We start from the raw sequence: 21,833 nt of genomic DNA, 5'->3' as shown, positions 1-21,833 counted from the left end.
CACATCTGACTGAGAGTGTGTATCAACTTGTCCAGTTAAAAATGCGAAACTAATGTGAATAGAGACAATTCACGTGTCACGATCTACCCAATTCTTAAAGCTACAGTTGCTGCCTCTATTAACCCCCCCCCCCAATTTATTTTTTTAAGAATTCAGATTTCTTCCCAGAAAACCTGGGATATTTTTCAGGTTAGAAAACTGTCTTGTCTGTTCACAGCGCCAGTCTCTGGATTTAAGTATCCACAGATTTTAATACTAAAGTCACTGTTTTGAATTATATAATCTAACACCTGGCTTTTAAAATAAAAACTATATAGGAGTTGGATCCTACAAGCGCAACATGCAAGGGCGTTCATGGAGCCAGATGCTTCATCCTTTCCTCCCAGCATCCTATGTGACCTCTAATACATTATGTAGGGGTTTGGGGGAACTTCATGCGCAAAATGCCACAAGGCACAGGGGTAACACAGACAGAATTTTGTCATCTCCCCCTTCCACCGGTGTAATTTCTGCTGGCACACAAAATGATCAATTGGCAGATGAGAATGTTGGGGAGATATACCTGATTTCCATTCATCACTGCAGTCTCAGGGCATTTTGTCTACCAGGCTTTTCTGACAGGCGGCATCCATTTTGGGGGCTGGTCACAGAAGGCTGCTGTGAGAAGCCAAAGGCAGGAAACAGATCTCTCTTAGGATCCAGCCTACTCTATATTACCTGTTTGGCAAAAAACAGTACATTATTATTAAGAATTTGTTGTGGCATTCCAAACTAAGTGGGAGCAAACTACACATTCCATTCCACCCATGTGTTACAAACTCCTGACAGCCCTTTCTTAAAAGGCCCCCTCAGAAAGGGAAATTTACATCAGAGAAGGACAAGAATACTTAACAATATCCCTGCCAGTCATTTCTCCTTTCTTCCCCCCACCTTCTTGCACCCTTGTGCTGCTTCCACCCAAGATTTAAACATGTCTTGGAAGAGGTGGCAAGAAAAAAACTGGGGGAAAGCGTTCTCATCTCTTCGCCGACACAAACCAACTCTTCTGAGGCTTTATAAGAGTGAAGGAGTAGATGAAATATAACCTGCAACTGCTGCTGCTGCAGCGGTAACTTTTAAAAGTAACTTTTACTTTGCGAAGTACTTTACATCATTTAGCATATTTCACGCTCTTGTCAATTATTGTTTCAGTATTACAGAGGAGGAGCTAAGGCTGGTAAGTCCTAATTAGGGAATGCCAGATATGACATCCATAAACATATTCTTATTGTTAATCTTATTCTTGTAAGAAAACAATGTTTATATGTGGATCTTAAGCATGTTTACTCAGTAACAAGTCCCACTGTGTTCAGTGGTACTTAGTCCAGGTAACTGAGCATAGAATTGCAGCATTCATAATTTTAATCAGTGTTTGATGGGTGAGGGTCAGTTTGAATTGATGGGGTCAAACTTCAGTTGATGGGGCTAAGAGTTAAGGACACACATTTATTTTTGAAGCTATTTTAGTTTGAGTGGATTACTAAGGTAGAGAATAAAAATAGGAAAAAATAAAACCAGCATTGCATTCCGACAATAGTTTTTAGTTCTTGTTTGTTACATTCTTAGTATCTCAAAAAGCTATCTTTATTAAGGTTTAGGCAATTTGCATTTATTTAATCTATTAGTCAGTTTCAAAATGTAGGTAATTCATCAACAAAAAATTCTTTAATTGGTTGACAGCCCTAAAAATCTGAAATTGAACCTAAAACTTAATTATAGGTAATCTACTGCAGCCTTCCCTGTAATGAAGCAGTTGTGATAATAGAAGATAATTAAAGGAGATAGTAATGCGTTAAACTAGGACCAATTAGTTTTCTCCAGTATGGTAAACCCAGGGTGAAAACCACTAGTCAGTATCATGCCAACTCCACTCAAAATTTGCTTTTGGAGCTATGGTTTGGTGCCTTGAAATAATTTTTATATCCAGAAATGTTGGTATTCTGAAAATGCAGTTATTAATATACATAAGGAAAGGGCTTGATCCAGAACTTGGTTTAACTACAAAAGACCTGTGTTTCAGGAAATCAGAAGAATGGGTAACTCAGCTATGCAACAACTGGAAACCCCACTGACTAGTAGTGCTGTAAAAACAATTGTTAAAGCATCAAAACATCTGAAACTTTTTTGCATTAAAGATACAGTTGCCTCCGCTTTCCTTTGGACTAAGAATAGCCATTTTCTATTTCTAAAATGTGATATCAAAGCTCACTCCACATGCGGAAAATTTGTATCCTTAAATCTTCAAAGTAACAGGCTGGATCAACAGTTCTGTGCAAATGTACAAAGAAAATCACTCCATAATTTAAAAAAATTACATGACATCCAACTGGAATATATGAACTATTGAGAGGAATAAATATGAGGTCAGAGTAACAAAAACAGGTTGTTTGATATATTGAGGGTGTCATTTCCCCCTGAGCATGTCATATATGTAGTAAGCTTGCATCTGAGTAGGAAATGCCATGCAACAAAATAAGTGTCTAGAACCTGGGAGCCAATGTCAAAGGATAGGATTCTCACACTGATTATTCATAGCAAGCTTGTGTCTTACATACTTGCTGGAGATTTTCTCCCGTCTGTTCCAGCTTGGTGATGAAGAATGGTATTTTAATAGGCAGATGGTAGAGACAATTACAGTTTGGGGCTCAGCTGGGAGTTACGTCAGTTTATTGCAAATTATTAGTTGATAAATGCTTCTGTTTACAAGCAAAGTCTTAAGCAGCTTTATAATCAGTTTATCAGCTGTAGCCTGATTTTTGACAGCTTGCCTGGAGGGAGTATGCAAACACATCTTCCTTGGTCATTTAGAAATCATGCTGACCAGGCAAGGATGCAGATAGGCAGCCCCTGAGCACCTGTAGGTTGCTTATGTTCTTATAAAGGCTATTTCGGGAGAGTATGAAAGAAAAGAACAGAGCCAGATCCACTGGGGGGATGCACAAAGGTGTTGGCACAGACATTCCTTTCACTCCTTGGAGGTCCGTAATTCGCTTGTAATTTTAAAGGGAAAGTGCCCGATAGAAACAAACAGCTTTTGCAGCGACTCAATGTGTGTGCTAGCTTAGCTCCCACATTTGCAGATGCTGCCCCATGAATTTCTACAGAGGTAGCATATCCGCATGCATAGCTCTTTGCCATCTTCATCAAAATGAATGGGGTCACCTGAACATGAAAAGCTCAGTGTGTACATAGCTTCTTCTGTAGTATTTTTCTTCAAATGTTTTCAAATCATGGGGTGCAGGACGTGGCAGCAAGTTTTTCTGCTCATCTCCAGCATTTTACAGGTTCATAAAGTCTCATGCCCCATGAGACATGACATCCACAATTGGAGAGCTTTGAGAAGGAAGCACAGGCAGTGGTTTGCCCGCATCCTAGCAAGGAGTCCCTGCAAATAGGGTTTCCAGGTCCCTTTTTGCCACTAGTGGGAAGTTTTTGGGGTGGAGCCTGAGGAGGAAGGGGTTTGGGAAGGGGAGGGACTTCAATGCCTAGAGTCCAATTGCCAAAGCGGACATTTTCTCTAGGTGAACTAATCTCTATCAGCTGGAGATCAGTTGCCTCAGTACCTGCAGGGGTCAGGTAAGGTTGTCAACCTCCAGGTACTAGCTGGAGTTCTCCTGCTCTTACAAGTGATCTCCAACCGATAGAGATCAGTTCACCTGGAGAAAATACCCACTTTGGCTGTTGGACTCTATGGCATTGAAGTCCCTCTCAAACCTAGCCCTCCTCAAGCCCCGCCCCAAAACCTCCCTTGGCGAAGAGGGGCCTGGCAACCTTAGGGTCAGGAGACATCTACATCCCAGCAGCCCTCTTGGGCCTCATTCAGTATGCCCTGCAATCACCCCCCCAACACACCAAGAGCAGATAAGACAGTGGGCCCAGTCAGAAGGCCAGAGTTGGACCAGAGCAAGGAGTTTTGGCTGCACAAGCACCCCTTCCCTTCTGATATTACTTGGAAGGAAGAACACCAGACTGAAGTCACAACAGGCTCAGCTTTACTAAAACCATAGGAAGAGGTAGAGCTGCCACCCCTCAGTGGCTACTTGGACGTTGTAGCTGCAGACAGTGTTTCGCTCTAGTAACTCATACTGTGCCCCTAGAGCCCTAGCTACTAGCTTAGGGTTGCCATGCCCCTCTTTGCCACTGGTGGGAGGTTTTTGGGGCGGAGCCTGAGGAGAGCGGGGTTTGGGGAGGAGAGGGATTTCAATGCCATAGAGTCCAATTGCCATTTTCTCCAGGTGAACTGATCTCTACCGGCTGGAGATCAGTTGTAATAGCAGGAAGTCTCCAGCTCGTACCTGGAGGTTGGCAACCTTACACTAAATGGAAAGCTCATCTTCCTCCTTTCAACTCCTTGCACGCACTGCTAGATCTGACTCACGAGAAATACAACCTACCTAGATCTTATGGTTGTAAGAATGGGATGGAATGCCTGTACGACTTGACTCCAGAACTCAAGCCCTTCGGGTGCAGGAAATTATAAGTGAACATGGCTGGCGAGTAAGACAAGCATTGTTCTTAAGGAATTCATGGAAATATCCTTCAGGCTCATCTCTTGGATAAATAAATGAGCTATAACCGTCATCAGAGTCCACAGAAAAGCTTCCCTGTCCGTTTCCAAGGAACAGGCACAAATTTTGCAAGGCTTGGGAGGATGTAATAATTTAAATGCAACCATTTAAATGCAAGGATTGCTATTTATGCCAAATTTTAGTAGTTTTGCATTCTGGTCCTTTAGGAACTGATTTCACATACGATTTTTTTTTCTTTTTTTAAAAAAAACCTTCTAATAGAAAGATGTGCATTTGGCTCCAATTAGCTCAGGATTTGAACTAAGGTCCCAGGAGGAGACTTATAAGCCTCTTGAAGTGCACAAAACTTCTAAGAATATGAGTTTAACTATCTCCCCCTGTGGTAAATAAGCTGTGACAGCTCAATCAGTGGGAAAAGTCAAATAAAATTTATCACATTATTTCTCTATTATTTTTTTTCTGACCACTGATGTAGTTTCTGTCTCCAGCTAGTCAAACTTTACATTAATTACTATACTCTTTTTCTCATTTGAAATGCCCGGATACACATTCTTACAATCACATAAGATAAACTGTCTTTTAAAAAAGACTCACTGGATCCTCCCTAGCAACAGGCGGTTCCAGCTGGCATTCATTTCGTTAAGCTACATTTCAGTATTAAGGACATAAAAACGTAAGAAAAGCCCTGCTTGATCAGACCAAGGCCCATCAAGTCCAGCAGTCTGTTCACACAGTGGCCAACCAGGTGCCTCTAGGAAGCCCACAAACTAGACGACTGCAGCAGTATTGTCCGGCTTGTGTTCCAAAGTACCTAATACAATAGGCATGCTCCTCTGATCCTTGAGATAATAGGTATGCATCATGACTATTATCCATTTTAACTAGTAGCTATGAATACCCCTTTCCTTCATGAACATGTCCACTCCCCTCTTAAAGCCTTCCAAATTGGCAGCCATCACCACATTTTGGGGCAGGGAGTTCCACAATTTAACTATACGTTGTGTGAAGAAATACTTCCTTTTATCTGTTTTGAATCTCTTACAAGGACAAGGTACTGGACAACTGTGTGTCTTTCAACCACCATCCCTTTGCATGTAAATAAACTCATAAAATAAATGTGGCAATATATTTTTATCTTCTTAACCATGCATGAAACATAATCTGGAAAAATCCTTGGTGCATTAACTTTATCCTCTCTTCCTGCAAACGTAGAAGGAGGAGGAGGTGGAGGGCATGATCCGGAGGAGTGCAAATGGGAGATCTGCACATGCAGTGAATGATTGGTGCCCCTTGTCATATTGCAAGCTGGCGTTTAAATCCTGACCAATGTGGGAAACAAAACATTTGAAATGCCTTGCAGAGGAGATTTGAATTAAATATAATATTTTAATTGTGTTTGGTTAAATAGAATAAATAAGCAAAATTCCTGTAGCGTACATACAGCCTCTCGTATGCAAATAAAAGTCTTATTGGGTTGGTGTCATTTGGTACTTTACCATAATACTTCAGGCCTGAACCTATTAAAATTAAAAAGTCCAAATTTACAAGGAAAGAAAAAAGGCACTTTATTCTCTTTGTATGTGTATGCATATTGTGTATTTTTAGTAAAAAAGAAATGAATGAGCCCCTAGGGAGAAACACATGGTGTTTTGTGCTTTATCCTTTCCCCCCCTTCACATTATATGACATGTAAAAATAATAAAATATGTGCTAATGCATTACAGTGCAGTAAAAACAACCAGAAACCATTGGATTTGTTACCAATAATAGGAGGGCCAAATGGTACATTTTTGCCACTGCTATGATCATACAAATTCTGCCATGAGGAGGCTGTATATACAGGAGCTAAAATTAAGATTAGAGGTTGAGTACCATTTGACAATGTCCTTTGATCAGTAAACAAGGAAAAATTACAGAAAAATTCTGGGATATCATCTCATTAATCCTAATGTAATACTGTGAGCACTTCCAATTAATTTTAGAGAAGTGTGAATTTACATGAGCTGTTGCTAAAATCCTCTCTGAGAATGGGCTATTCAAATACAGGCATGGACAAAAAGGGGGGAAAGATGTCCTACCGAATATTTAGGAGGTACATACAAGTGAAAAATGTTGAGAATTGTTTAGCAACAGGAAAGACCGTTCACAAAATGCTTTTGATTTATTGCTGTGTATGGTACAGATCCCTATCGGTTATTCTTACATTATTTTATTCAAAAACTTGTATAAACCATGAGTTGGCATGTTGGAGAATACTGAAAAGGCATTAATCAACCCAAATAAACAAGTGCACAGATCTATCTAACAAACTGTGAAGTAGTTAATAAATTTTTAAGCAATTTTATTACAGAAAGAAGGTCTAAAAGAGTAGTGCTTAATTATCTGGACTCCTCTGTGCTGGGCTCTCTTTTGATTGTATTAATGAAGCAGCTGGCCCATTGTTTCTCTTTAATTCCTCTATTGTTTTAAGAATATGTCAAAGCTCTTTATTCTTTTATCAGGTACTGTGCAGAAGGAACCACACAATACCGCATATTCCTACTGTATTTGCCAATGCACAAAGAAACCTCCAAAGCATTTTTCAAAAAAGGGGCACACATAATTTATAAGTTCCTTTTCTTGCACTACTCCACTGTCAAGAATTTCAACAGTATTGGGTTTGAATTTATTAGAACTGTTTTTTTATTAAACAGTGTGGCTACGTAAAGATATACACTCTCTGTTAATGTCAAAAGCTGGAGATATGGACTTGCAGTAGGCATTAATGGGGCATTGTTTGGTAAGGGGAAGTTATTCTGAGTAGTTGAGTAAATAGACACACCTCCGCCCCAGGGAAAATGTCTGACTGTGGGTTTGTGAATTCCCTTTAAATGCTTAAAATAAAAGACGGGCCCGAGGCAAACATATACGCAAACAAACATATTCTTCTCAGCGCTATTATTAAAACGTCTTTTCACAAAGTGGAAGCTATTCATTTGGACAGGAGGAAAGCTGATTGTGCCCAGGTGCCATTTTAAGTCTGTGGACAAATACAAGTCGATTCAATGAGCGCAGATAGTCTCCTGACCCTCCTTCACAAAAAAACATGTGTATACAGGAAATGGACACTTCTACTGCCGCGCAGTGACAGAGTCAAAGACATTGCACGCAAATGAGAAACGGAAGGGAAGAACAAAAAAAAAATGGCATTGCTCGGGTGTGCAGTAGGCTGTAGGCTGAGGCTGATTAGCAACCCAGTGGAATTGGGATAGCCGCCGGCCCCCCGGAAATACCGAGACGTGTTCTGTGTCCTATAGTTTAACAAATAGCTGGAGCTGGTTTCACACAACCATTCAGAAGCGCTCCGGAGTTGCCTCTGTCTTCAAGATACCCGAAACCAGTCAAAGTGTGGCTGCAGGGCATTTTGCCACTGTCTTTGTATTAGGAGGAACGTTAAAACTATTTTTAGCAACCCCCCCTGGAAAGCCTGTGCTGACAGGAGCAGTAGAGGCACTAATCAGAAGCGGTGTGGCACCTCTGATTTTGAGGGAAACTCCCCAGCTGAACTTGGCAGGGGGGTTTGCACATGGGTCCTGCATTTGACTTTATTCTTTCAGAACAAGACAGTTATTTTTAAGGCAAATAAAGAGAAAACATTTACAGAATTCCCCAAGTACGTTCATTTCCACGGAGAAGGGAGACGAAGAATGATCAGAATAGGTTTCTGTCCTCTGTGTTGCCATTTTAATAATGTAAGACTTCACACCAGTATACATGCTGTTGGTGATATGTAGGTTTTCCCCCTCCTTTGCACTCCCCATCTGCTCACTTATGGATGCCCAGATGTGGGGACGCCCAGCTCCTAAACATTTTTGCCCTGGTCTGCGGGTGCTCCAATGCTCAGAGATCTCCTGATCTTGCTGTCTTACCCACTGGATTCTGTGTTGAACCTGAAGGGAGTAATTATTATATTATATTATATTATATTATATTATATTATATTATATTATATTATATTATATTATAGGTGCTTTGGAACACAGGCAAGACAGTGCTGCTGCAGTTGTCTTGTTTGTAGGCTTCCTAGAGGCACCTGGTTGGCCACTGTGTGAACGGACTGCTGGACTTGATGGACCTTGGTCTGATCCAGCAGGGCCTTTCTTATGTTCTTATGATGTGCTATTTGAATTCCCCCAACTCCGGTGCAGTCAGTACAGCTCCATATGTAAAGAGGGGCTCCGATACCTGGTTATGCGAACATTTGATCTGATGTGCAGCTGCCTCAAATGCACCAGGCAAGGCATATGAAGCAGCTTGTCATGCACTTGCAGCAATTCAAATATGCTGTCACAAAGGCTGGAAGGGCTGCAGCACTGCGTGGAGCTGCTTTACACAATACTCTTGCTATAAGGAGCTGTGCCTATGCATTTGGCTTCCAGAAGCAGCCATGCAGGGGACAATCTGAACTGGGCCTTATTGTCGGGATGTTTTTTGGATCAGAGTGTGGGTATTACTACATCATCTACTACTGTGCAGGGTTTTCATTGGTTCGAATTTTCACATGCGTTTTATGCTGAGCTGTGCTCCTCATTTTGATGAGCCCAGATGTTAGTTCCATGGTTTACAGCTCCCTACTGCGTTCATTTTGTTCTCGTACAAAACAAATGTCTATCGATCATAGAGCTAAATTAGAAACGATTGTGCAAACAGAATGCTTCTCAAAGGTTTCTTTCTCTTTTTTTGGCTATGCATTGTGTAATTATTAACCTGATTTTTGCTATTGTGAGAAGCTATGAATTTCAGATAGCATGGCTGAAGTTCTGTGCCTTCATGCGAGATACAGTTTGCTTATGGTACATTATAGGTATGACCATACAATATAATTGAACCTTTGTCAGTGTTGTAGCCTAGCAACAGATAATACTGTTAGGCTACTGAATAGTTCCGGTTTGACAAGTAGGGTGTGTGTGTGTGTGTGTGTGTGTGTGTGTGTGTGTGTGGTGTCTGCTAATGATGGGATCCTTTCCAAAGGACTTGTCTTAATCTTAATTAGAGTTTATCAGCAGAGGTCTGCATGACATTCTGCAGGCTCTGATTTCATATATAATAAAAAGAGCACATTAAAAACATGGCAGGCATCGGAGATATTTGAGGCAGTGGATTCTTGTAACAGAAGCATGACTTTCCAAAATGCAATCAACTTTGAACTGTGGCTCTGTTCTTTACTTTCACAATTTGCAGTTCACTTCACTACAGTTCTGGCAGCAGTTATGAAAATTGTTTATATGCTTCCTGTTTGCGGCAGTTTTCACAAGAGCCCAGATCCTAAACATGACAAACAGCAGAATGTTCAAGCCTTCCTTTCTACAGAATGTTAGTAGTTGTTTTAATTTCATTAGCAGTCTTTTCTTAAGGTATTTGTTGTACTCTTACAGCCCATTCCTGAGCTGACGGCGTACATAGACGGTGGGGAAGAGGCGCAGGTGCGCCTCCTAAGCCGTTTCGTGTACGCCGTTAAACACAAAAAAGCGGTTTTGCGACTTTTTTTTTGTTTAACCGGGGGCTTTTGCCCCATAGGGAACAGTGAGGCTGCGCCTGCTAAAAAGCTATGATATTGGGGCCCAAGGAGTGCAAACCATTGTTCTAAAAAAAGTTATCAGGTGTTCTTTATTCTTTGCTCTTCCCACAACTGAAAACTTGTGTCAGTTAGGATTGCCAACCTCCAGGTGCTAGCTGGAGATCTCCTGCTATTACAAGCCGCTAGAGATCAGTTCACCTGGAGAAAATGGCTGCTTTGGCAATTGGACTCTATGGTATTGAAGTTCCTCCCCTCCCTGAACCCCGCCCTCCTCAGGCTCTGCCCCAAAAGCTTCCCGCTGGTGATGAAGAGGGATCTGGCAACCCTAGTGTCAGCGCATGCTGAAGACAATTCTGTTTGAGCAAACAGCAGATGCTAATTTTACTGAATAGCATTCCAAATAAAGTCACAGAAAGCGTATTCTCTTTATTATACAAAGTAATAAAAGGTAACCAAGAAAGCAAAATTGTGTATGATTTCTCTTTAACTGAGTAAGCAAATTGAAATGTAAAAGGGAGTGGCCAAAGAAGAAAATGTAGGGGCAAAGGGCCAAATGGAAGGGAGGTGGAGAAAGGAGAAAGGGCCTGTGCCCAAAAAGAACATGGTCCTGTTGCACTCTGTTGCCCAGGGAGCCTACAAAAACCTAGAACTGGCCCTACGTAAAATCCTAGGTGTGGTGGAAAGAAGTATTTTTTAAGAGAAGATGGGTATTAAGTTGATTGAAGAGTAAAATTGCTACAACCACATAAGGGTGCATGAAAGATAAGGTTGCCAGCTCTGGGTTGTGAAATACCTTGAGATTTTTGGGGTGGAGCCTGAGGAGGGCGGGGTTTGGAGAGGGGAGAGACCTCAATGCCATAGAGTCCAATTGCCAAAGCATCCATTTTCTTCAGGTGAACTGATCACTATCGGCTGGAGATCAGTTGTAATAGCAGGAGGTCTCCAGCTACTACCTGGAGGTTGGTAGCACGAGGGCTCAAGAGTATAACACCACACTGGGTAAAAAATACAAAATAATAATGCAATCAATGAGCATGCAACTGTGCAAAAATCATATAAGCACTTCTGAATGTGCAGACAATATTTATAGGCATAAAGTCAACAAACACAATGATAAATAAAATAAAATGAAAAGCATTACATCATGCAGTGGAGCAAGCAAATATATAGCACAAATAAGTGCTCTAAACTAAATACAATCCACAACGGGTACAGGAATATCCAGTCCAAAACATAAAGTCAAACATCAATAGTCCAAAAGTATAAGGTAAGAAAGTCCAAGAAGTGCAGCCAAGGAAAAGAACCAACATAAAAGGAGAACGTGTGGCTAGTCGTAAATCATGTTTCAAAGGCTTTCTTCAGCTCCAACGTTGTTAGCATTAATCAGCCCGTAGGCTATGAGGTCCCGTCGAGGGGTTCAAATGACCGTCAGCTGTGAAATAAATAACATCTTATGTATGGCATGCTGAAAGCATTATTGCAATATAAATTATATAAAAGGACATAACAAATACAAATACACCAAAGGTTATAAGCTGTACCTAGGGAATGCGTCTGTGTGGGATTCAAAAGCGCATGTATCCTCATGTGAGCGGTGCTGCAAGCAGGAAGTGGGGTGTTTTTATAGCAGTCTGATAGCAGAAGGTGCATATTTAAAGAGATGGTACAGTTTTAAATAAGATGGTACAGTTTTAGATAAAGCAGGACAAATCAAACTCATTATTGAGACCCAGAGGGGTGAGAGTCCGAAAGGCATAGATTAGACGAGCTTCTTGTTGCAATAAAAGTTTTTTGGCATCCTGAAGATGAAATGGTTTGGGTTTGAATTGCCATAAAACAAAAAATAGAATGTCGGTGTCCAAATGATGCAAATTAATGAAATGTTGAACAGTTTTTGAGAGCAATCCTAAGCAGGTCGACTCAGAATTCTACTCAGGTCTGTTCAATGGGACTTACTCCCAGGATAGTGTCTTTAGGATTGCGTTGTTAGAAAGGAAGTGGCAAGCAGAAGACATGTTCTACTTGCATGAATGAAAGCATGATGTAAGCAGGTACCCCTCTTTCAGTACTCTTTGTATTCAGTGCCTGGGAAATCTACAAGAAAACATAATGATTCAGTGATTCAAACAAATTACACAAATCTGCAAATGCCTTTCTTATTCTGCATGATTTCCTCTATTTCTATGATTCCGTTTTTCAAAGAACTGGAAGTTTTTACACAAGCAGTACATTGCCAGAGTGAGAGGAACTCTTTATGTCCTGAATTATGGAAAGCAGGAAACCTTGAAATTATAGTCACTGTCTCCTAATAAATTCACTTGCAATCTTTATAGACAAACCCAGCCGTATTACTAGCAAAGGGTGAATACAAGTAACTTTTTTCCCCCTTTGAAACTTCTACATCACTTTGAGGTCTGAGAGCTAAGCCTTGGTTTTCTCCTCCCTCTCAAACACATTGTCAGTGACGCTGTTTTGTTTGCTCTTCCTTGAAAGCTAATAGGACTGGATTAATTAATTGTCCAAGATTCCTCTAAAACAATGTCCTAATTCTTCTGTTTAGCTGTTGCATATCATACACTGTTGTTATCTCTTCCACCAGATTTTTGCAACAAGTTGTTTTAAAGCTGTAATCTCTTTGAGGAACAGGGGGGGGGGGAAATGAAGTGTAGTTGAAAAGGCAGTTATACTGAAAGATAAACACAGCAATATTACTTATCAAACTGGTACCCGGTCTGCCCCCCCCACCCCCCGCTCTTTCCTATAGTTTTTGCTATATATACAAAAGCTGTAGACGAACAGGCTTTATAACATATAAAGTATGCAACATTATTGCAGACATAACTGTACTGGATATGTATCTAGGACTGAGAGTAGAGATAACACAATATAAGTGCTGTGCCTGTCTAAACATGTTAAATAAATGAGCGTCCACTATCACATTCAAATACATTAGTGCATTGCTTGCATAGTTAATTTTCTTTTCAATGCAGAGCACGTGACAAAGAGTAGAGTTACAGCATATCTTGCTGTTTGAAGAAAGTTTCCCTTTTAAAACAAAGTTCCATTTGAACAAGCCTTTTATGAAACCGATCTTCAGTATATCTGAACGGGAAGTTTTTTTCGGCATAAGGAGACTTAAAGCAGTGTATTGTTATATAAGTGAAGGTGGGCTTTTTTTAAAAGAGAGCATTGGTAGTCTATAGAGGGGGATGATCTTATAAGGATATCTGTGTATTGCTGTCATGTATTGTTTTCATAGACATAGATATTGTGCTGAACACACATTGTACATATCCAGGTATGGTACACAAGAAATGCCAGAACATTGAATGAGATGACTGGACAGAAACTGGTGAAAAATGAATTTGAACAGGAGTGCCAGATTTTCATGAGACAAAGGGCTGTAATTAAGTGATTTAATGGATCATAGAAGAGTTACAGAACTGTTATAATTCCTTTGCAGTTTCGGTTATGTAGCTTCTAACTGTATTTTCAGCATGGATGGCTCAAAGCATTGTTTTAAAAACTCCTGCACAGACATGAAAAGACAGCTGTAAAGAAAGAGGGTTGTCATTCTCCTTGACCGACTGTAGTCACCCAAATTAGAACACTGCTCAGGACCTGATGTGCTGTAAAGCATAATAGTTACCTATTATTCCCCCCCCTTCTTTGTGTGTATATTTGTGTTTGCAGGAGGCCAGCTTTGGTGTACAACCACGAAAGCCATTGCCGAGGGGGAAGAGCTCATCGCCTTTGTTGTTGATTTCGACTCAAGGCTGCAAGCTGCCACTCAGATGACTCTAACAGAGGGCATGTATCCTGCTCGACTGCTGGACTCGATACAGCTCCTCCCTCAACAAGCTGCCATGGCGTCCATTTTGCCAACAGCCATTGTCAACAGTGAGTGCTCTACTCCCCCTGTTTGTTTCCAAGTGTAATGTAATATTATTAATTTTGTCACTGTGTACTCTTGCCCCATCTCAGAAGGTCAGTGATTTGCTCAGCCTGTTCTTTCAAAGTTTGTCAGGGAAAGCTTCAAGTCAATAAAAAGAACGTCTTCAGAAGCTTGCTGGAATTCAGTACAAACGCAGTTGGAAGACTGCACCATTGAATGACTAGATGGTCACCTGAATTTGGGAAATATAGATATAGATGTGTACATAATATAGACAAGTTTTTGGCCTTTCCCCTGATATGTATAATGTATTAAAACTGTTAACTGGTGGTCCAGATACGATGCCTTACCTACATGGTACAAGAATAGGTGTCATATTTGATGAGCTGCTTCTCTAAACCAGACCCAAATCAAAGCAAAGACTTCATCTGTCCCATTCATGAACACAGTTTTGGAATTAGCCATTTGCTGCATTCCATGACAGTAGAATCCATTGATTAGTTTGGCTGCCTTGAAACAACAGATGTCTTCAGTTGGCTTTAATTATATGAATTGAACAAAATGTCCAGCAGGTTTTTAAATTACATTACCTTACTTCCTAACAATACATTATTTTATGTGTCTTCAATTTTAACCCTCAAACTATTTCTAAATAACTGAATGAAAGAATTAGACATGGAGTTCAGTTTCAATATACAGCAACAAGTTATATTCTCCTGATTTAACTCAGTCTAAGAATGCTATTGTAAGACAGTCTGGTGAGCCCTGATGAAGTAGACAGTCTGCATATAAATGTGCTGCCCACCATGTCTAGGCTTAACCCTTGCCCTTTGCAGCTGATAGTCGATTGGGTTAGTCAAGTAGGGGAGGGGCTGTGGCTCAGTGGTAGAGCATCTGCTTGGCATGCAGAAGGTTCCAGATTCAATCCCTGGCATCTCCAGTGGAAGGATCTGGCAGTAGGTTATGTTGGAGATCTCATCCTGAGATCCTGGAGAGCTGCTGCCAGTCTGAGTAGACAATAATGACTTAGATGGACCAATTATCTGATTCAGTGTAAGGCAGCTTCATGTGTTCAAGTAGTTCTGGCGGGTAATAAATAGATCTCTGCAGGAGGGTACACCTCTGACATTTAAAAGAAGCAGTTATGAGACCCCACCTGAAGAAGGCATCCTCGGACACAGATGACCTAAATAATTACCATTGGTGGCCAGCATTCCTTTCTTGTCCAAGGCAATGGCTATACAGATTCAGGAAGTCTTGAAGGAGACATTATATAAACCCATTTCAATCAAGAATGGCTTTGGAGGGGATGGAAATGGACTCAGTCACCTCTTGACTGATGCTCTTTCCTGAGTGAATGATACCGCGAGGAATTGATCTGGCTACCTGCGTAATATACACAGGAATGTGTAATATACACAGGGAGCAATCCTAAACAGGTGTACTAAAGTGTTACTCAGTGGGTCTTACTCCCAGGAAAGTACCATTAGGATTGCAGCTACATTTTGTTTCTCCCCTAAGCACCTTAATTTCCTGGAGTTCATCACCAGAGAACTCGCGTCGCTAGTACAGCTACCCCTGATTAAAGGCAGCTTAAATTATTTGTTGTATGAGTTTTAATTATTTAAATCTGAAAATGGTTGCATCTTAATAAAACAACACTTGTGAAGAAAAAGCATTTTCGTTTACAAATAATACATAAGTGTCTTATAGTCACTACCTTAGACACTTTCTCTTATGCCTGAAAGAGATGGGGGAGTGCCTCTTCTAAAAATAGTGAATGATATCTACAGGTTTTGTAAATTTGTGTGACAAAAATAATAACCCGCTAACCAGCAGCACCTTTTTAGAGTACTTTCAAGCAATTAATTGTATAAACATTGTATAAATAGCCCTAGTTTTCAGGATAATTAATAACATGATGTATATTTCAGATTCCCTCATTGTGCACCCAGACTCAGAAATCTTTTTTGGGAAAAACAGAACAAGTTCTTACGCTTTCTAGTTATATGCCTTGTTTACTAATCATATGCTGTACTGCTGGCCTGCTGTCAAATGGGTATTTTTAAAATAAGAAGCTCAAGCAGCTTAGACTTGTTGCACTCAAGATTTGTCGGCAGAACTAAACTATGGCTTATTCACACCTGTTATTCCCCCCTCTCGTAGAGGATATATTCCCCTGCAAATCTTGCGGTATTTGGTATCGGAGCGAGCGAAATCTGCAGGCTCACCTCATGTACTACTGCAGTGGGAGGCAACGAGAAGGAGCTCAGCTATCAGAAGAAAACGACGAGAGTATTCAGCAGATATCTAGTGTCTGTCCCTTTCCACAGTGCACCAAAAGCTTTTCGAATGCCAGGGCCCTAGAAATTCATCTAAATTCTCACAGTGGTAAGTGAAACAGTTGCTTCCCCAGATTGGCTTTTTCTTTGGACGCTTCCAGCCTGCACATTTTCATCAATGTGCTCAAGAAAAGTTCCCAAGGTACAACTGAAACACCAAGCTCAGTTATTTCTGTTTAATGCTGCAGCAATTACATACATACTTATTCTATTCTGGATATTAATTTTTTATAACAGTTCTAGCTTCATCTGATTTTTTTTATTACATACTTTCACAGTTGTAAGTGGTCTAAATGATGCAGATCTGACCAGCCACTTTGCAGGTTGTCACAGATATAAGTGGAAGTGGTTTAAATCATGCAGATCTGACCAGCCAGTTTTGCAGTCCATGGGCTGGTCACAGATTGCCAGGTGTTTGTTAGGCAATAGTACTATCAGAGGATAAGCCAGAAGTAAATGGTAGCTTGGGGTGAAATAATGGCACAGAGAGAAGTACTTCACACAGTTTGTTGCAAATGCCCCTTCCAAGTTGCTAATATTTTAGCAACTCCATTCATTGCTGGGCCCAAACCAACTTCTAAGACACCTTGAAATCCTAATGCCAGAATCAATAATTTATTTCTAATTCAATTTTTTTCATAATCCAGAGACTTGACATTTACCAATTTAAAAAATGAAATTCCTAAGGGGGAAAAAAGGAAGCTGGGCTGAGGGTCAACAGAGAGATTATTCTAGGCCTTGTACTGGCCAGGTTGGAAACACGCTGTGAAAGACGAATAACAGCCTTCTGATGATCATAATTGTCATACTCACCAGCTTCTCAGCTCCTGTCACTCAACAAGTCCAGGAATGCAGTCAGAATCTGAGAAGCATCAGCCTGGTCCACCTGCTTCACTTCAGTTGCTTGTTAAGTGCCTGTTACCAGAATTTCGCAGAAGGATTCGTTCTGCCCATGGAATTGAGTGGTGTCAGTCAGCACAAACACAAAAGAAAAGCTTCTAGCTGGTACAAGGGCTAGTAACACAATAGTGAAATTACTTTGGAATCTCTTGAAATAAGTGGCTGTGAAAAGTCTCCATCTGGCCTGTGATTCAAACTAGACTGATTTCAGAAGAATTTGGGGATTTTTCCCCCTTTCATCGCTTTGCAGTCCTATTATAATTACTTATGTTCGTGCAGGAAAGACACATACTAACTGTAGTAGAAAAGAGCAAGAGTCCAGTAGCACCTTAAAGACTAACAAAAATATTTTCTGGCAGGGTATGAGCTTTCGTGAGCCACAGCACAGTGAGCCACTTTCGTGAGCTGTGGCTCACGAAAGCTCATACCCTGCCAGAAAATATTTTTGTTAGTCTTTAAGGTGCTACTGGACTCTTGCTCTTTTCTACTAGTGCAGACAGACTAACACGGCTACCCACTGTGAACATACTAACTGGTAATGTGTTTTTTTTTACTCCACAGGAGTAAAAATGGAAGAGTTTCTTCCCTCTGGTGCTAGCCTGAAATGCACAGTTTGCAGCTACACCGCAGACTCGGTGATCAACTTCCATCAGCATCTGTTCTCACATCTCACTCAAGCTGCCTTTAGATGCACCCACTGCCATTTTGGCTTCCAGACTCAGAGGGAGCTGCTGCAGCACCAAGACCTACACGTCCCTGGCAACAAGCTGCAGAGAGAAAGCGACACCGAACACTCTCCAAGTGGTAATGAAGAGGCTTTGCAGACAGCTACGGATCCCCTTAACAGAAACGATAGCTCCCAGGGGCAAAAGCCGATGCACACCAAGGATGCGAGTTCTGACACTGAGCTTGACAAATGTGAAAAAAAGACTCCCCTTTTCCTTCCCAATCAGAGGCCAGAAACACAAGCTACCACAACCAAGCAAAGCTTTTCCTACACTAAAATTAAATCTGAACCCTCTAGCCCACGGCTTGCCTCTTCCCCAGTCCAGCCTAATCTAGGCCCGTCTTTCCCCATGGGCCCTTTTCTTTCTCAGTTTGCTTTTCCCCAGGACATCACAGTGGTTCCTCAGGCTTCTGAGATCTTAGCCAAAATGTCTGAGCTGGTTCATCGGCGGCTGAGGCACGGAAGTAACAGCTACCCCCCTGTCATTTACAGCCCACTCATGCCAAAAGGAGCTACCTGTTTTGAGTGCAACATAACATTCAACAATTTGGACAACTACTTAGTACACAAAAAGCATTACTGCAGCAGCCGATGGCAACAGATGGCCAAGTCGCCGGATTTTGCCAGTGTTTCAGAAAAGCTGCCTGAGGCTGTAAGTCCCAACAATGGTCAAAATTCGATTAATATTTTGAGTACTGCACCTCATACTTCAGACACAGAAAATCAACTCCTTCACGCATCCTGTCTCAACTCCTCTTCTGTATTAGACATGATTGGGCCGAACAGTAAGGGTCACGACAAAGACTTTCCTTCACAGGTGAAGAAGCTGGCAAATGCCGCCAACAACGATGATAAAATTAATGGGAAACCTTTGGATGGCAAGAGCGCAACTACTACTCCATTAATAGAAGCAGAAAGTGACCCCAACAAAACCACATGCGAGGCTTGCAATATTACATTCAGTAGGCATGAAACATACATGGTTCACAAGCAGTATTATTGTGCTACGCGCCACGATCCTCCACTTAAAAGATCTGCTTCCAGCAAAGTGCCTGCCATGCAGAGGACGATGCGTACCCGCAAGCGAAGGAAGATGTACGAGATGTGCCTCCCAGAGCAAGAGCAAAGGCCTCAGCTCGTTCAACAGCGATTTCTTGAAGTGGCTAATCTTGCTAACCCATGCACATCTTCACAAGAGCCAACCGATAGTCTTGGAGAGTGCTACCATCCACGCTGTGATATCTTTCCAGGAATGGTCTCAAAGCATTTAGAAACATCATTATCCATTAACAAATGTGTCCCGGCCTCAAAATGTGACACACCACATTCAACAGTTTCTTGTTTGGAGATGGATGTACCTATAGACCTCAGCAAAAAATGTCTGCCCCAGTCTGATAGGACATCCACTTCCCCCAAAAGGTTGCTGGATTACCATGAATGTACAGTATGTAAGATCAGTTTTAACAAGGTAGAGAATTACCTGGCCCATAAGCAGAATTTTTGCCCTGTCACTGTGCATCAGCGTAATGAAATGGGACAGCTAGATGGGAAGGTATTTCAAAACCCAGACAGTGAACGCAACAGCCCTGAGGTCAGCTATGAACGAAGCATAATCAAATGCGAGAAAAACGGGAACTCAAAACAGTCGTCTCCCAACGGGAACTTGTTTTCCACGCACTTAGCAACTCTTCAAGGACTTAAAGTCTTTAGCGAAGCTGCCCAGCTCATTGCTACAAAAGAAGAAAACAAACACTTGTTTCTTCCACAATGCCTTTATCCAGGAGCAATAAAGAAAGCTAAAGGAGCAGATCAGCTTTCTCCCTATTATGGAATAAAGCCAAGCGATTATATTTCTACTTCCCTCGTTGTTCATAATAATGATGCAGATCAAAGTGCAAATGCAGAAAGTGAATCTCTGAAGAGCCAGACCCCCTCGAATGGGTGCCCTGTACAGAAGAAGGAGTCTCTGCCACTATTGCCAAAAAACAGGGGTATGGTAATAGTTAATGGTGGACTAAAACAGGAAGAAAGGCCCGCAGCCAATCCACAGCAAGAGAACATTTCCCAGAATCCTCAGCAGCATGAAGATGGACACAAATCTCCATCTTGGGCCTCTGACAACACTTTAGCGGCCAATGAAAATGTCTCTCCAACGATCCCTGCAGCAGAAGAACAATTATCTAGTATAGCAAAAGGTGTGAATGGTTCCACACCAGCTCCTACCAGTGGAAAGTATTGCCGTCTATGTGACATCCAGTTCAACAACCTATCAAACTTTATAACTCATAAGAAGTTTTATTGCTCATCACATGCAGCGGAACATGTCAAATGAAATGCTTGGTCCACCTTTGGTACCTACCTGTGTTTAGTATATTATTCCATACAGTTGAAAGAGAGAACTGTTTATATTACTTCTGGACAATCAGGCGTTTATTCATTATTGCTGAGTTGAAGACTTTAAAAGGTGTACTTCCATAACAGTCCATTAGTAAAGTGTATTCTTGGTGCCATTTTCAATACAATTAATTTATTTTACCAGCAGTATTCATAGCTGTAGTTATTTTTTATTTAAAAAAAACTTTATATTAAAGTCATTTGTAATGTTATTGTATAGTTATTGTGTAGCACATATGGTTTGCACTGTATAGTAGATTTTAAAGAAAATAGTCACAAACTATACGGAAAAGCATTTTAGAAATAGCTTCAAAAGCACCTGTGTATCTTGATTTTTTTCTTATATGCTATTGCAGATGTAGATGCTAAAATATAACTTGCAAAAAGTTTCAACTATGCTGTAAAGTTCGCCTTAAAATTTCAATATTTTTGAAGAATTTGGCTCAGTTTGCACTTTATATTTTAGCAGATACAGTACTTTAGTCACTAGGCTTTGCATTTGTATGTAGCAGTATGTTCCTGTCCACTTTCTTAACCTGAAACGTCCGTTAAAACGAAGATGGCAATTTTTTTCCTTGTATAGTACTTGTACTTTCTTTCGCTGATGCATCTCTGTCTCGATTTTTAAACCTTTGCTGTTAAATGCAATACTTTATAAAGAATGAACAAAAATTACTGGAAGCAGTATTGTAAGTAATGAGATCCTATCTATCAGTTTTATCTTTTAAATGGCACAGACAAAATGAAATCCTTAACTCAATGCTGCAAGTATGAATCTAATTCATTTATAAGAGATATTTAAATATAAGAGTAGCAATACTGCAACTGGTGATCACAGAGATAATGTTCTACTTCTGATAGAAATAATTTCTCAACAAATGTTGTTACTATGCATGTATATGGATGGAATAAAATTCCAGATCATCGGACTGGTCTGGCAGTAATTGATTCATTCACAACAGCTTCTAAAGCTCAAAAAATATCAGTAGCTAGGTGAACATACTAACACTGCATGCTGTACAGTTAATAAGAATGCTTCCAAACTTTCGCTCCGAGTTTCTCCTCAGGATTTGGAGTTCCACATTACTATGCCTTGTTTCCAAATTGAAACCAATGCATTAGGAAGTATCCATAGTTTGATTTTTTATTTCCAAATTTTGCACAGTGAATGCATGATTTCGGCAGCTTCCAGTTTTCGGAGTCCCTTTATTCCTTTTTCCTTCCTCATGTGTATCAATGTGTCAACAACAACAAAGAGAGCAAAAAAACTGTCTTGGTGTGATTTTTGTGTATATTTTCATCAAGATTCTTCTTCTGTAGAGTTTTCCCAAAATACAGGAATGCTCCTGTGCATAGTACTAACAGAGAAGTGTAAAAACATGCAAATGAACTGAAGTTACTGATAGTTTCAGTTCCACACATACTTTAATTCTGGATTTTTTTTTTTAAA

The 21,833-nt window shown here is 40.7% G+C and overlaps 1 protein-coding gene across 2 annotated transcripts in view; it reads left to right on the top strand.

The window, feature by feature from the left end:
- The window catches only part of ZFPM2 (zinc finger protein, FOG family member 2), a 378,561-nt gene extending 357,250 nt beyond the window's left edge, over positions 1-21,311 (top strand). For both annotated transcript variants that reach the window (XM_056854876.1, XM_056854875.1), the window contains 3 exons: positions 13,819-14,025; positions 16,187-16,411; positions 17,824-21,311. In XM_056854876.1, the coding sequence (XP_056710854.1) occupies positions 13,819-14,025; positions 16,187-16,411; positions 17,824-20,321 (2,930 nt within the window). In that variant the 3' untranslated portion in view covers positions 20,322-21,311. The remainder of the gene's footprint in view (positions 1-13,818; positions 14,026-16,186; positions 16,412-17,823) is intronic.
- Positions 21,312-21,833: the final 522 nt, after the last annotated feature.

This window comes from Euleptes europaea, chromosome 8 (genome assembly GCF_029931775.1).
Source record: "Euleptes europaea isolate rEulEur1 chromosome 8, rEulEur1.hap1, whole genome shotgun sequence".
In the NCBI taxonomy this organism is placed as follows: domain Eukaryota; kingdom Metazoa; phylum Chordata; class Lepidosauria; order Squamata; family Sphaerodactylidae; genus Euleptes; species Euleptes europaea.
The sequence above is the reverse complement of the archived record's forward strand: the minus strand, read 5'-3'. Positions and strand labels throughout refer to the sequence as shown.